This window comes from Xiphias gladius, chromosome 16 (genome assembly GCF_016859285.1).
Source record: "Xiphias gladius isolate SHS-SW01 ecotype Sanya breed wild chromosome 16, ASM1685928v1, whole genome shotgun sequence".
Taxonomy (NCBI): domain Eukaryota; kingdom Metazoa; phylum Chordata; class Actinopteri; order Istiophoriformes; family Xiphiidae; genus Xiphias; species Xiphias gladius.
In genome coordinates, this window is record NC_053415.1 from 16,625,001 (window position 1) to 16,641,788 (window position 16,788).

Here is a 16,788-nt window from a genome sequence, read left to right on the forward strand (position 1 = left end):
ACAATGTGTATCCTCGTGGACATAAAATTGCTAAGATTTAAATGAAAATGACAGTTGATATTTTTCATCTCCATAATGTGGTTAGACACATACTCTGGTAACAATATATCGGCTGATATTCATTTTTGTACATTAACATATAACCAACAAACATTTTGGATTACAATCTCTTTAAGAATCTTCAGCAACCTATGTACTGAGTGGGATAAAATTATGGTGGAAAAATAGACTTGTTAGTGCTAACTGGTGGACAAACAATTGAATGTACTGAAACTTCCTGTTACATTTCACTCACCATATTTGCCAATACCGACATGTTGGCACTAAGCAATATTGTCCGATATATCTGCCTGGCTGATTCATCAGTTGAGCTCTAATAAGTAGTCTGTGCACACCCTTGCTCAGGAATCATGATGTGGACTAAAAATTATGGAAGCGTTTGGCAAAACAGTAGTTATTATCCAATTCAAGAACACCTGTTCTCTGTACAACTTGACACACTTAACATGCCCTGCTGACCTGTGTTATACCAGCTCACACTGACCTCTCTGCTAACTCCCAGATGGCTGCCTCTCACCTCAGTGTTGTCTCGCTGCAGTGCTGTCCTTGGGGTGATGGGTTAACGTGCGAATGTGTGTAATAGCAGCCAGCGTGAGGGGATGACGGCTGTTAAAAAGAGTGACTGTGAATATTTCAAGTTGTTGGCGGGGTTAAAAAACTGTGAGTGTGTTTTGTGTCAATGTGTGTATATGCAAACCTCAGCCTCAGTAAACGATCTCCAGAATGCTTAGCTGCACATGTCATGCTGTTTCTGTATTTCCTAGAAGATGTTGTGATCATAAACTCTGCTCATGCTTTATGTTTAAAGCGCAGTTTTGTAACCCACGTTCTCTTTCTTTCCTCTCTCCCTGCCTCTCTCTCTTTTCTCCCTCCATCTCTCTTTTCCCACCTCCATCTGTAGCCAGTGTTGCTGTGGCTCAGAGAGTGGTAACAGTGCAGAGTGGACCGCTGATACGGACCGAAGGGTCCCACGTGACCATCTGGTGTAACGTGACGGGCTACAAAGAGGGGGTGGAGCAGGACTTTGAGTGGTCCATGTACCTGGCATCAGCAACGGACCGGGAGATCCGCATTGTGAGCACGGCTCAGCCAAACTATGCCTACGCCGTGTATGCCCAAAGGGTGAATAGTAAGGAGATCTTTGTTGAGAGGCTGAGCCGGGACTCAGCTGTGCTCCACATCACCAAAGTCCAGGCCAGGGACCAGGGTCTGTTTGAGTGTTACACACCCAACACAGACGGGCGATACCTTGGCTCCTACAGTGCACGCACCAACCTCACTGGTGAGTCTCTAAGCACACACACACGCGCACACACACACACACACACACACACACACACACACGCACACACACACACACACACACACGAACACCCACGTGTACAGATAAGCCACTTGTGTGTACAGATAAACCACATGTGGCAGTGTTATGGTTGTTAAAAACAAATCCAACCTCAGTCAAAGTTTGCTGTACAGATGAATTCAACAGTGAGTATTTACCAATCAATCAGCAATCAGTCAGCCCTCTGAATGGGTAATACCAGCTGATCACCTCTCCAACTATGTTTATTTATTGTTTGATAACTTAAATGAATACACTCCTCCTAGTGTAATAATAGAGAAGTTTTTGATTACTAGTGGTGCTTTAGATAAATTTCTAGATTAGAAGATCCCAATCTTGTTTTTATTTTGTGCTCTAATAGCAAACCTGAGGACACACTAATCCCACCGAGGGATAACATCATCCAGGTGATGTGATACACATATGTTGGAATTTTATACATTGAATTGGCATCTAGTCTTGGCAAGGCAAGTTGATTTTTTTAGCATTTTTAAAAAAAAAGATGTAACTCAAAGTGCTAATGTAATTCTAATAAAATGTGACCCTCTTTTGTAGCATGTGTCATTGTGATTGTACTACTTCACAGATTTAATTGTGTTGCATGGAGTTTTGCATTATTGTCAAGGCTGGGTTAACCTGCTAGGGGTTAGGCAAAATAGAGCTGTGAGCCCCTGTTGAGTCCCCAGATTCTCACACTCTATGTGCATGGTGTACTGTTTGTGTCCTGTTGCCTATAAGGTACCCATCAGGTACAGTGCACATGGTAGACTACACATGGCAGCTTCATTATTTACCAAGAGCCCCCAAAAAACAACCAGCAGTCCTACTCTGGAATTTTATCCTGTCCCAGGTTAGCTGTGTGTCACTTAGTTTGTGGTCATTTTACTATACATAAATTCATTTAGGTATGTGCACCATATTAGCATAATATCAATTAAATTAGCAGGGTCTCAAAACAGGCCTCATGATTACATAAAAATGCAGGACCTGCCTTGAGTTATTTCAGTACATATTGTTCCTTAGGGTTGCATTTTTCAAATATAGTTACAAAAATTTTTTAACATTGGTCCTCAGGCACGTGCCCTCCCTACATTATGCGTGCTGTGAACTTGAATTTGATGTCTGTTGTTAGTAGTTTGTAAGTCCAAGTAAAACCAAAGCTCGAGTTTTATCAAAATCAGATCAGCCACGCTGATCACAAATAAAAAACTAGCCATGATCTGTGCACCCTTTGGAAGGAGTGTGAGAGAAAATGCTGTAGTCCAGAGTAACACAGAGGCCCCCATGTTCTGGTGGGGTAAAACCAAGCTCTCCCCTCTCTCTGTCTCTCTCAGTTTCACTCATACACCCACACACCCACTCATGTACCTCCTTCCCACACCTTTCCTTGACCTTAGCTGTTTCAATAACACAAACAGTGGCATGACGTTCCCTCTTCTGCTCTTTCCCGATCTCTCCCTTTCTCCCCGAGAGACATATACAGATCCACCCAACAGCCCCACTGCACTGAGGACACAGCTGCCATAGTTGGGGATTCCATTCCCTTCATAACTTCATGCCATTATCCCCGACATGGCAGACCTTCCTCTCAGGGTCAAAGTGTAAACCAAGGGCTGATTGGCTGACTACTTGAGCTGCACTTATTTGTGTTCCAGTGGATCCAGTGCCACACTCAGTGTGGCGCTGTGAACTGAGAATTATCAATATTTTCTTTCTTTCTTTTTGGTCACCATCAGGTCAGGCTGCATTGATCAATGCTTGCCGAAACAGAAGTTATTGTGTGCCTAACAGATCGATAGGCTTGGGTTTTCATTGAGTTAGTTATTATTTGGATCTCAGCAGTTGTATTTTCTACATTAGTATGAGCAGTATGATCTGCATGTGGGGCAGGGCTCAGGCACAGGGCACACTGCTGATAGCACACAGTATTTATAGATGTGAGTATGAGAGGGAGCTTGACAGAGTATGCAAGTGGAGGTGTTGAGGGACTTTGTTATCTGAGCCTCCTTCTGTGTCTCTAACCTCTTAACCCAGTTTCAGAGGTCCAGGGTACGCAGCAGGTTCTCGCCCATCTTCTCTTCTGCTGTGCTTCTTGTGTCCCTCTGTGATCCCCCGGCAGCTGCACGCCTCCGTGGAACGTTGTGGGCAACGGCACCCTCAATCTCTTCCTCATTCTCTTGTCTTTGAAACTGTCATCTGTTGCTCTCCATTCATCACCCCTGGCCTGTTTTTAAGAAAAATTAAAAAATCGCTATGTTGTAATAAAAGAAGTCCTTTGCAGATGCTGCCCTTGAGGATATGTGTTTCAAGGGTGATGTCAAAGGACAACCACAAGCAGGAGAGTATTATGTGGGAAATAAGAAGGAAGGATATGAGATAGAAGGGCAGATGGAAGGGATGTTTCTATGTAAGGGTGTGTGTCTGGCAGTGGGGTGGTTGGATTCATTGTTAATTGGGGTAGAAGGCCAAGCAGTAATCTGTGCCGTGAGTGCTGTATTAAGGCTTAATCACAGGGGTGCGTTTCATCCACTCTCACCTTTCTGTGACAGGTAAATGGTAAATGGACTGCACTTATATAGCGCTTTTCTGGTCTTATCGACCACTCAAAGCGTTTTACACTACTGCTACACTACACTATTGCCACATCCGCTTTCTTTTCTCTTGTTTGAAAAGTGCACCTGGACAGCGGGCTCCCTGATACTATGACGCAGTGTTTTCATGTCTTGTATTGTCTGTCACATAGAATCGGACCCTCCAGCTGTGCATGTGTTTGATTGCCTTGAAAAATGATCCTTACTTCTCTTTGTATGAGGTCCCTTTTTTTTTTTTTTTTTTTTTTAGGGAGTTAACAGTCAGAAAGTGTGTCCCTTTTATGCCCTCTGATACTCTACCTACCTCTGATAAAAATGAGAATGTAGCCCTGTTCAGCCCCCAAGTGCCAATACTGCCTTAGGCAGTGTGGTAGTATTACACATTTGTAAAGAATAATTGGCCGTCATGGCACAAATACTGGATTATGTACTACGTCCCTCGATTTTGCACTAAATCATGAAGTGACAGATATTTAGAAATATCATTATTCTATAAAACAGAGAAAGGGGAGATTTTACATTTCCTTTGTTATTTTCCTCCCAAAATTTTAAATGGGTTCGCAGGCTCACTGATTAGGATCAGAGATCACCACTGTTAATGAAATATTGGCCTACATGCTTAAAATGCCAATTACTGCTATTTACTTTATATTAAGGATGTATCAACATGTATGTGAACTCTCATAGTGACAAACCCACAGAGAATTATCACCCAAATTTGTTCAGATAAAAAGCTCTAAAAACCCACTGCTAGCTACCTGTCCAGCACCAAACAGCAGACAGTTAGCTACTAGCTGGTGAACATACTTAAGCATTAAGCTGCTTAAGAGCCACATATTGCCTCCAGGAGTTGGTGGAGACCAAAAACAGAGTTAAAAGTAAGGTGGTCCATAGTTGCTGGATGTGTAAATAGGAAAGTGTATGCTTAAATGTGAGCCATATCAACTTTGTAAGGTGATGATATGTCAGTGTTTTATGGCTTGTTTCTGCTGCCCTCAAGTAGTCAAAAAATCAATTAAGGCAGGTTTTAAAAAATTTTGTTTTAAATTTTTTTTGTTCTTACTTTTAGCACAAACTCCCCCCCAAAATGCCAACCAACAGTAAATTGATACCGCCAACAAGTATTGTGTGTTTAGCTACTTTGACATTAAATTTTGGGTATCTACAGAGTAACTGTAACTCAAAGATGTGGTTTCATGTTTACACTGATTTACTGAAAGGTCTAGACCAAACTTGCCGTGTTCATCATAATGAAGAAATATGCCTCATACAGGCCACACAAATGCATCAGTGTGGAACTTTTTTTGTGCCAGAAGTTATTTCTCACAATGTTAGATGGTGTGTGTTTTTGCAGCAGTTGTTGTTGTTTGTGCTGCATTGTTGGTGGTTAAGTGTTACACAAGACATGCACTCAACCTGTGTGTTGTGAAGCTCTTTGAGGTCAAAGGTCATCTGTAGTATCTCTGTGCACACCTTAATTCTCTGATCTTGGAGATTGACTAAGCTTAGTCTGTTGCATTTGAGTGTGTGATTCTTTGTGTATTTGGATTTCCTCCTACACATCAGATTGCAGAAGAAAAGGACAACAGCCTGACATAGCCATCATGGTTGTCCTTATCCTACGCACCAGCCTGTGTGTGAGAAAGTCCAACAGCTAGCAGAACAACAAGCCCTCACTGAGACAAGTATCACACTGCTCTTACTTATGAAGCTGCCATACAGTATAGCCTCACTGTCATAGAAAGCACCATAGGAGTCAACGTGCTGGCAGATGTACAGATTCCAGCCTCCACATTTGGCAGTCATCATCTATTCCCAGTCATGTAGTAATGTGGTATTGGAGCTGGAGACCCAAAGCCTTGATACATTTTCAAAAAGAGGCATTGCTGCCTCTTTTTGTTATTCACTGCCACTGGACAAGAGAAAGGAAGAAAACATCCATCTTCAGATGTGTTACTAGAAAAAATTTAAGTTTAGCATTGACTGGTTTTGAAGAGAAGAAAGTGAGATCGATGGTACAAAAAAGGCAGAGATGAGCAAATTGGAAAAGAGAGGAATGGGCTCAAAAGCGGCAGTATTGGAAATGGATAGTGGGGTGATGCTGAATAGAGCGTGTGACCAATAAATGATGAGCTTTTCCTCTCGACTCCAATGTGATTGGTTACACCTCCCCGAGGCATTACCCACAATACAACTGGCACTATAGGGGTGCACTTTAAATAGTCTCCGCCTGATGTGACTCCTAAGGTTAATGCATTTACTAACCGCCATACAAGTTCTAAACACAATTAGCCGGCACAAATTGTAGAAGCTGGGAAAGAAAGAGAAAGAAGGAAAAGGTGAGAGAGGAGACCCAAGAATTTCAATTAAGGAAGAGGAAAACTGTTGGCCGAATCATTTTCAGAACAAGCAGTGGTAAAATAGCACATTTCTCCAGTCACACTTTTCATTTTCATTATATTTATGGACTACATTTTTTCTTCCATTTTCAGTGGAGAAAAACAATCCTTTCACCTACTAAAACTGTGTCCCTACAGTAAGCTAGTAATCTGTGAAGCATTGCCTACCCAAGGTCAAAATGCAGTTATCTTTTTTCGTTTTGTGTGTTTGTTTTGTACATGTGCAACCTTAAAGCATGCGTGTTTGTGAAGAGGGCAAAGAACAGTTCTGTTGATTTTTCTAAGATTAGCTGAGGCTGTGCATTGTTAAACATACATACAGAGTAAAAGTGGCTGAATCATGCTTCTGCTGAGCTCAGCGTTGTGAGTGTGTGTCTCTGATTTTGTCTCACTTGACTTTCTTTTCACAAGGGAGGCAGAACTGCCAAGATGCACTCCTCTACTCCACTTAATGAGACAGACCGAATGGGGAGATCATGTCATCTCACATTCTATTTTTTACACTGGGTGACACCAAGACCCCGATCCCACATTCCCCTGTTCTCTGTGTTCTCTCCACATCAATCCAGAGCTTCAGATTCGATTTAGTCTGGTCCCCACCTCAACCCCCAGCTGGTGTTGGCCATGCAGGCATATGGCTTTGTCAATACAGCTGTTGGATGAGCTTCATCACAGGAGAAAGGCATGACGGTGATTGAAGCAAATAGCATAAGATTGTGGAGGGAAGTAGTGATTGAATAAAGACAGAGGAGGAAAATGGGAAGGAAAAAGAGGAAGAAAGGAATCTTTTAGAAAAGACAAATGGTCACACGGTGTTGACAAAGAAACATATAGTAAGATGTACTGGAGGAAAAGCTGAGTAGAGGAGAGAAAGTATAGATAAATAGACAAGGGAAGTTGTATCTCTGTCTTTTGGTATTGATTCGGAGCAGAGGCCTGTGTGTGACTAGAGCATTTCATCTCCCTTGTATCTCCTTGCAATGACAATTCTTTTTCTGCTCCCCCTCTCTCTAGCCTCAACATCACCTCTCAGTTTCATTTACAATTACATTCCCTTCTCTGCCTTTGATTCGTGTGTGTGTGTGTGTGTGTGTGTGTGCGCGCACATCCTGGCTCTAAGCTGAGGACCAGGCAGGACTCCAAATGGAAAGCGATTTTATCAGTATGTCTGGCTTGCCATTTTCTTGCACATCTCATCTACTTTAGTGGACAGGGCTTCTTGCTCAATAGCATTATTGCCACTTGGACCCACCATACACAGACGCACGCATAATCACACACACAAGAAACACAAACTCAGTTGCAGTCACGCACTGTAGCGAGCTGTCAGTCAGGACAGATGTCGCACCCATAATTGAGTCTGAGAGGGACGGTGCTGTAGTGCTCCCATCGGAACACATGCTTTCTACTGAACATCACTGAAGAGGGCTTCAACAACCCAGCGGCTCACTGTGGTAGACAATACATCTGCTGAATAGAACATTGTTGCACTGTGAATAAAACAGTGCTGCTGAACAGGGCAAACCAGTCACCTTGGTACTCTGTAGTCCTGTAGGGCAGGCTGTACTATACTGTATGTGCAGTAATGTGCAAAAGGTTGTAGGCACTTGAAATTTTTAGATTCTTATTCATCATGCAATACCACCAGGGATACATGGTGCTGTTTTAAAGGCAAAGGGTGGTCACACCTAATAATGATTTGATTTAGTTTTTTTTCCCTGTTTACTGCACTTCACGTGAAATAACTAATAAATAAAAACTATTACTGACATTACTTTATTATTATTTAAAGCATCCTGACTTTACTTTACTGCTTAGAGCAGTACTGCACATGCAGTTTGGGAACATTGTTAGAGGGTGGGAGGGAAAAATGAAGTGTTTTCCAAGTTTGAAATTGTTACACCACTCCTAGGACCTCATAAAGGCTCTACTCAGAACTGCAATCGAATTAGAAGGGAAGTGTTTTGAAGAAGCAAGTACATTTTGACACCAGATACTCTTTATACTCTGAGGTGGCTCTTAGGTCTTGCCAACAGCCTGTCACTTGCAATGACTTGGATACACTGAACAGGCACATTCAGGTAGAAGATACTTTGGATATTGGACAAATTAGCTGCATACATAAGCAAAGTCAAAGAGGACCACAGTGATAAGGCTACAGGTCCTCAAGGGTCCAAAGTGTCAGACCTGCTTAAAATCTGATATCCGTGAATACATTTTTAAAAAAGGGGTCAGGGCACATTCAAAGAGACACGAGACACAATCTAAAAAGACCTGTGGAAAATTAGATCTGATGCAAATGCCTCTCCTGCAAACAGACAAATGAAACAAATAGAGAGAGAATGCCAATGCTGACAGCAGCATGGTGATCCACCAATTAATGAGCATCCTTGTTCAAAAACAGTAGCACTATGTTTAATTTTTCCTGTATTTCACAGTTCACAGAGACCCCCCCCAAAAAAACATTTTTTTTTTTTTTTGAAGATAGCTAGGATTTACTAGCATTTACTCAGGTATTAGACACATTAAATGCAGACCCGTTTTAGCCCTGCCTCTTGCGCCCAATATTGCTGCTGAGGAGTATGGTGGGCCAATTAACAAGCTGTTGCTATTAAACATGAATCTAAATGCTCTCGTAGCCTACAGACAATCTTTCAAGCATACAAAGCTTTGCAAATTTTGGCTGTTACCCTTATGAAAATATAAATCATGTCAGAGATGCTCTGCATTTAGCTTGTTGCCCACGCTACTGAACTAGGCTAATGAGAAAGGATTTAATATCTTAACAAACACGTATGTGTGCTTGTTGAGTGTATATGTTTATTAATGTATATATAATGGGCTAAAGATGCATCATTGTTCCTCTAGTTGATTTGATTAGCTTAGCTAAGCGCTAACCCTCAGGGGCCTGCTGCCTCTTCTCTGGGAGATTAACAGAGCACTGCCACAGTTTGAATATGAATTCAGCATGAATATGGATGTGAATGGATGTGCTAATGAGTGTTTGTGTTAATGTCATCAAAATGTGTGTAAGTGAAGAATGGAACTTGCAGTATAATAGCCTCCAGGACACATGCAGTTGTGAGTGTGGTCCAGGATACTCAGGCTGCTGCTGCATTATTTGATGTTGGCAGCTACTTTGTAGCCTTATCTGAGCACAAGGGGGGCAGGGAGTTTTTTTTGGTTGAAACTATGCACCTAATAACTCCTTTTGACACAGACACAAATACATACACAGGCATCTGAATCCATTTACACACCTTCATATGTTCAAGAACATGCATAGATATTGGCACTCATGTCCTCAGGCACATTTAACATCTGAGACAGAAATTCTTTTCAGTGGTGTACTCTGTGCATGGAGAGGTAGACAACTGGCATAATTAAAGAGTACAGTAACTGAACCCAGGCTAATTATTTTTCCTGCAATACCAACTAGTGGGTGGCAGTGATGGAGTTGTTGGTGCAACACAGGTGGCTATGGTCACAAGTACATAAGCTGCACTCGATTGTAACATAGCAGCAAGGGTGGGTAAACTCTATTAAATGAAGAGCAGGTGTCATAGGAGACAGCAGGTGTAATGTTAAATATCAATCCACTGCTAATCAAACAGCAGCAATTCATAAAAATGCTATAATCTAGTAAACTCAAATATTATCTATTTACAGCTTTTTTGCATTGGCAAGGACAATACAATACCCTTTTCATTTAGATTTAGCAACAACAAGCCATGGTGAAATATTTGTCTATGACACTGTTGGTACACATGGTATTTTGTCTACCTGCTGCACTAGCTTTTTGTGCTAAATTGAAGTGGTGTGAAAACCATGCCCACCTGTCTCAAACCAACACTGTGCTGCCCAACTGCGATCATGGGTATGGTCAGAGGTTCTGCAGAAATACCTATTATCCCGAAGAGGTCAGTTATGAAGCGCCGCAATGCTTTTTCTCCACACAAGACTCCTTACTTGACTTCTCCAAGAGTTGACTCTCAGAGAAGTCACCACCTCCTCTTCCATTTCTTGGCATGGTCCTGTCAGTAAGGACTGCTGATAACAGTTTAAAGAGTAGCATTGCACCCACCTCATTAGCATGCTAATCACAGCCTCATTATTTGCAATGGGAAACAGAGGATTAGTTAAAACGTCTTATGTAATGATATTTTAGTGTGGGCTGTAGAGCCAGCCGCAGGCTTTTGTAGCTGTAGTAGAAGTGAAAAGTAAAAGTGGGAGAACCCTGGGAGGCTAAACTCATTTTGGTGAAGTAGCACTATGGCAAGCAAGCTGATGACCCTCAAGCTCTGTCTCAGGTACACACCACTATCTAAAATCTGTAGTACAGAATCTAATAATGTACACCACACCACAAATCCCCAAAAGCTTTAGCAAGGACTTTTGACTTTGTGGAAAGACATACTGAATACACACACACACACACACACACACAGACACACAGACACACACAGACACGCACACACACAGACACGCACACGCACACGCACACACACACACACACACACACACACACACACACAAACACACAGACATGCACACAGACATGCACACAAACACACACAGACAGAGGCGTAACCAAATCCTTTCTCTCAGTTGACTGAGGGGTAGACAGTAGACATATGCTGCCACCTGTGTCCCCATGCCAGGGCGGCCACCTTGGGATGTGAGTAAAGAGATGGGTTTGTGTGTGTATATGTGTATGAGAGAGGTGGGGTGGGGTTGGCATATGCCTGATTCCCCTCAGTGCTGGCAGCTTAGCCAGACAGTTGCTCCCTCATCTGCTGCCCTGCTGGATGGGTGCCTGGTGACTGAGCGCTGCCCACCTCCCTTCGCTGCACTCTAGTTGTTTGTTTTTTTGTTTTTTTTTTCCTCTCTCTCACGCACTGTTTCTCATACACCAACACAATACACGTACACCTGCTAATACTTTGCATCTCTGGTCAGCCTCCACATGCTGTTCCACTCAACCCTTGCCTTGCACTGTGCTCTGATGTTCTAGATCTTGTTATTGTGTGTTTATGCACAATAGAAATTATTTTAGATGTGACTGTATTTTTGGACTCATATGCCAACGTACCTTCACAGGGAAGAAGGCATGTGGAACTGGCCAAAAAACAAGGCTTTGTAGATTTAAAAACTCAGTATGTTTTGTACTGTTTACTACACACACACACACACACACACACACTCTTGTACTTCTATCTTTGAAAGGACACTCACACCCAAACACTTTAAAGTTCGGAGGACCGGCCAAAATGTCCTCATTCCCAAGGTCTAAAACTCAAACTGGTCCTCACAAAGATAGAAGTACAAGTGTACACAAGCACACACACACACACACACACACTCACAGAGAGAGAGAGAGAAATGGTCAGATGGCTGGGGCTATAACTGGTTCTATCCTCAGGGAAGTCTTTAATTGGTCACAGTGCTTTACCATCTGGGGCTGTAGCGACGGATGGAAGGAGGGATGAAGGGAGATGGTGGGAACTCCTGTAAGGGGTAAGAAGAGAAGGAAAGAGGTGGAGAGACATTAAGTGCAGCACAGGGATGGAGCTTAGTTTTAATACTTGCACCTCCAGTAATATTGAAAAAATAATATATTTGATAAATGCTGTTTATAGTGTACAAGTGGGAAGGTGCATGAATGCAAGTGATTGCAGTGTGTGTTCGCGTGCCTCTGTACGTTCATGTGTGCCTGCAGATAGTCGCGTTATTGCATGGCAGCGTGTGTGTGTGTGTGTGTGTGTGTGTGTGTGTGTGTGTCTGGAAGTGGTAATGTCTCTGGGGTGTGTGTTTGTGCTGATGTTGGCAGATGGAGCAAAACCCTGCACATGTGCTAACAACCTCCAGGACAGCGGCAAAGGAGAAGGCAAACAACAACACACATAGTTGGTGTCTGTGTGTACTTCTCTCCTCCTGAGCACAGTGTTTACTGTAATTTGTGTTATTTGGATACATGAGAAGGTGGAAGGTGGAAAATGCTAAAGAAAGGGTGTGACGGATAAAACGATGGAGAAAGTGGGTCTGAAGCTCATGAACATGAGAAGAGAAATGTGGGGACAGAAAGAGGAGTATGATATTAAATTGGGGTGGGGGGTGGTGGAAGGAATATTTCATGTGTTTAGGCATGATGAGTAAATCTTTGATGCTCTAAAGGATTTCAGTCAACGATAGCTTTGCACACAGCTCCTCTCAAACGCTCTTAGGAAGATTTGTCTTTCATACTCCCACCTCTCTTCAGACTACCCCTCCTCTCACGCCTTGCCTTTTAATCTTACCGCTTACTCTCCATCTTCCCAACACACTCACTCAGGCTCATTTCCTGGCTGGGCCTCAGTGAGAGGTAGTGTCATATTGTGTAAATGTGTGTGTATGTGCTCATGTGTGTTTGTATGCATCTTAGTTAGTGTTAAATCCTCCTCTTCTGCCTTTGTGTAAACAGCGTCTCATCTGAAAGCGTCTTCTCACCATGGATCCCTCTCTAATCGCAACATTCAGCATTTTAACTCCACGTCACCATTCCCCTGCTACAATAACAAAGCCCACTCCTTCACTCGCTGTCCATCTTTCTTTTCTTTTCTTCTCCCACTTTGTCCTTTTGTTATACCTCTCCCTCTATGCTCGTGCTGTCCAGTGAAAAAACATGGACAGATGCAAAGTCCCATAAAACAAACTGGTGAAACTTGAACATTGATTGAAAAGTGCTTTTGATGTAGTCCTATAAATTACATTTTTTTTTAATTATTATTATTTATATTTATTATCATACATTATATTGGTAATGTTTTACTTTAGGTGTTGCTAAGTTTTCATCTAATTTCTTGGAAATGTTCACCAGCAATTTTCAGGAAAAGTGCTGGACATTTCCTGAAAAAGGCTATATTATTTGGTTATAATATTATGAGGGAATCAGAGAAAGTGTTCAGTTGATAGAGATTGTATCAAATCTCGTTAGAGAGTTTTTAAACCAGCATGAATCAGTCTATTATTTTATTTTATTTTTTTTACTTTTTTATTATAGTGTTTTATTTTATTTTATGGTATTTTATATGAACCAACTTGTCATTAGATGCAATTAATTATATTCCTTGTTGAAATGAGAGATTTAATAGGCTCAGAGTACTTGTCATTCTCTCTGCGTGTCTCCATAAATCCTCTGCCGCACTCAGCTGAGGCTCAGCTTGTATTGTTCAGAAAATTCATAAGAAATTAGTAGGAAAAATAAAGGACCCATGAAATTAACAGTATATATATTTTTTTTGTTTTATTTAATTTAAATGAAGGGTACATCTGCATGAAAAACTTTCAAAACGTCTTGTAATAATATAAAATGCTATGATAGAATTAGTGGCCTTCTAAATTTTTCCAACTCATCACTTGCTAGTAAAAACATGCTGTGCCATTAAGTTCTGTTATGAATTTGCTGTATGTTCTTCTAAAGGCTTATTTGTAATCCAGTGACCCAATATGGCTGAGTCAGAGCTCTAGAGGAAATGTTTGGGTGAGCAGAGGGGAGTATATCAGTCAGTTATGCTACTCTGTGTGTGTCAGAGAGCAGCTGTCCCTTCAGGATTGACTGTGCGTGTGTGTTTGGGTGGGTGTAGGAGAGAGGGAGAGCCTCTTCTTCCACCTTTAGGTATACTGAGCTGGGGTTAGCTCTGTGTCTGTGTCCCTCTCGCACACAACAACACAAAGAGCCGATTTTACTCCCTTTAATAAAACTTTCGATATGTTCATCTTCTGGCTTACATGTAGACTATAAGCTGGTTAAAGAGGGATCAGCACTCAAAAAACATGCCCTGCTTTGTTCTAAGACACTCATGAAGAGGATGGACTGAAGGAGGAAAAGAGACTGAGAAAAACAGAACAAGTGATAATTGGGTGCTGACAAGCAACTTGTCAAACGAAAAGGAAACTCACCATATAATTTGTGGGGGGGGGGGGGTTGGATAGATGGAATAAGGCTCGAGTGATGATAAAATTGTGAGAAGAAAAATGGGACAGAGCCTGAAGAAGAATGACGGTGTAAGGAGACAGGAAAGATTGCTTCAGAGACCCCTTTATTAAATGAAGAGGCCTTTTCCTTTCACTCATTGTGACACCTGTGTTATAGCATAGGACACACACTTACACTCACACACCCACTGAGAGTGATGTTTCATTAGCAGGGGACCTCACAGCTCCTAACTGGAAATCTCATAACAACATCTGTAAGCTCTCTCATATCCTCTCACCCTATTCTTTTATCCAGTCTTTATTTCTGTTTCATCTCTTTTCATATTTTAGAAGATTGGAGGTGGTGTGTTGTCATAGGAAGCCTCTTTGATCAGACAGGATAATATGAGACAGTCAACTCATGGTGCCTCATTTAAAAAGAAAATTATAGACAATTTTCTTTTAATTTGTACCAGTTTGTTTAATAAAATCTCAAAATCAAGCAATTTACACTATCGAGTAATATAACTGGGTTTTATTCTCAGTGGATGTGTGTGATCCTGATAATTAACATTTCTTAATTCATTCATAACGTATAAGGAGCCACTTTATTCTGTACACCCGTAACGCAGAAGAGAAAACTTGGCGTCTCACTTGTTTTTGGCCTTGTCATATCTGCTTTCAGACTGCAGTAAATCTGGAAGACTCTAGTTTATCATCCTTGAAATATCAAGGGAAAGATAGGCAAGGGTTGACATGCAACACAGAGCCAAAATGAAAATCGCTTCAGCCCTCTAATACACACGACTTGACTACATGGCTGCATTGATCTGCAGAGGGAAATTAGTATTTGAGAAAAAGTACTTGAATATTCAAAAAAATTCCATGACTTCTGATGAGCTATGACTTTATGTGATCAAGGTCCTGCATTTTGCAGATACAGTTGTGAAAGATTTTTCCTACTTTACGTCTTTAGGTAGTATTAGGCATTGTATCCACAGGTCACTCACAGGTCACTTACTAAAAGCACAGTTCATTGTCTGTCTCTAGCTGTCTGATACAATTCACCTAGGTCATTCCCCAATGGCAGTTGCCTTGGCAACCAAGGTCATGGGACAGACCCTACTCATCTAATAGAGGATATGATAAGGTAGATGGCCATAACAAACAGCCTGTGTCTCAGTGTGTCATTGTCAGTTACAGAAGTATTGGGATATACGTACAGCATGAATAAGGTAAAAACGTGGTTTAATGTTTAGGATTAAGTACCCAGTAGAGTCTTTACACATGTATGCGTGTGATGTATTCCCATTAAGAATAACCATGTTTGGACATGTAGTAAGTGTTATATAGTGACAGGGTTAAATGTAGCCACCACGAAGGATTCCTTTGGAATTGGATGGCATTACAGCGTGTCAACCTGTAGTGTTATCTCTGTTCTCCTCGATCGAGCGTCAATAAATTCTTCTGCTAAAGACACCTAAGGTCTCAAACTTCTCAGATCAGCTCACAAGATTTCCACCACAACAGTAATTATGCAGTCGTGAAAAAGTCTTAGGTTTTGTTGCTTTTGTTAAATAGTGATGTGATCAATGTGTTATGTAAGCAATTACACATTATGCCAACAATGTTTCATCAATGTGAAAATTATTCATGCCTCTGACCAAGACCTTAGTTGTGTCAATGTCAAATGTTTGACAGCTTTCCACACTGATAGCTGTTAGCTAGTTATAAATAATTGCAAGTGATTCACAGTACCATCCACATACAGACTAATGAATGTGCTGTCATTTTTCTCATTTTGTCCTTATTAAGAAGTCATGCTCCAAGGCATCAACAACACCCCTACCATCAAACTTTTGCCATAGAGACTACAATTAAAAAGTGTAGTAATTACATCTGGCTTTTTTATGTGATAAATTAATATATTCACTTTTCTTTAAAAAAAAAAAAAAACTGAAATTAATATTTAATAATAATTGACCATCTGATAAACCCCTCCCCGAAAAGCAATTGTCCAGTCACAGCTTAGCAACCATCAATAGACAGATCTGTCTATTGATGGTTGCAGATCTGCCGAACTTTCGTTTTTTTCCACATGCCGCAGCAGTGGGCATGGGGGCTCTAATAAGAGTGATACCCTGCATTTAAAGTCTGTGAAAGGTCTGTGTCTTCTTTTTTTTTTTTTTAGCTTTTCTAAAATTAGCTGCAATCATTACCATGTTCGGTTAAATAGCCTGCTACTTAACGTTAGCAAAGTAACGTTAACAGCTCTGTCCACATTTTTACTGGATTTGCGTAAATTTAAACTCCAGGCACGTGCAGCCTTAAGCCCAGTCTGTCTACATGATGACATATATGTAGCCATGAATTGCCTATTTAAGACCTTCTTTACAAGATTCTTGTTTTAAAATGTGTCATGTGGAAACATTAAAAAGGCATC

General features: G+C 41.3%; 1 protein-coding gene across 1 annotated transcript in view; it reads left to right on the forward strand.

Moving 5' to 3' along the window:
* igsf3 (immunoglobulin superfamily, member 3) overlaps positions 1 to 16,788 on the forward strand; it is a 72,569-nt gene that overhangs the window by 18,107 nt on the left and 37,674 nt on the right. The window contains exon 3 of the mRNA XM_040148978.1: positions 962 to 1,342. Coding sequence (XP_040004912.1) covers positions 962 to 1,342 — 381 coding nt within the window. The remainder of the gene's footprint in view (positions 1 to 961; positions 1,343 to 16,788) is intronic.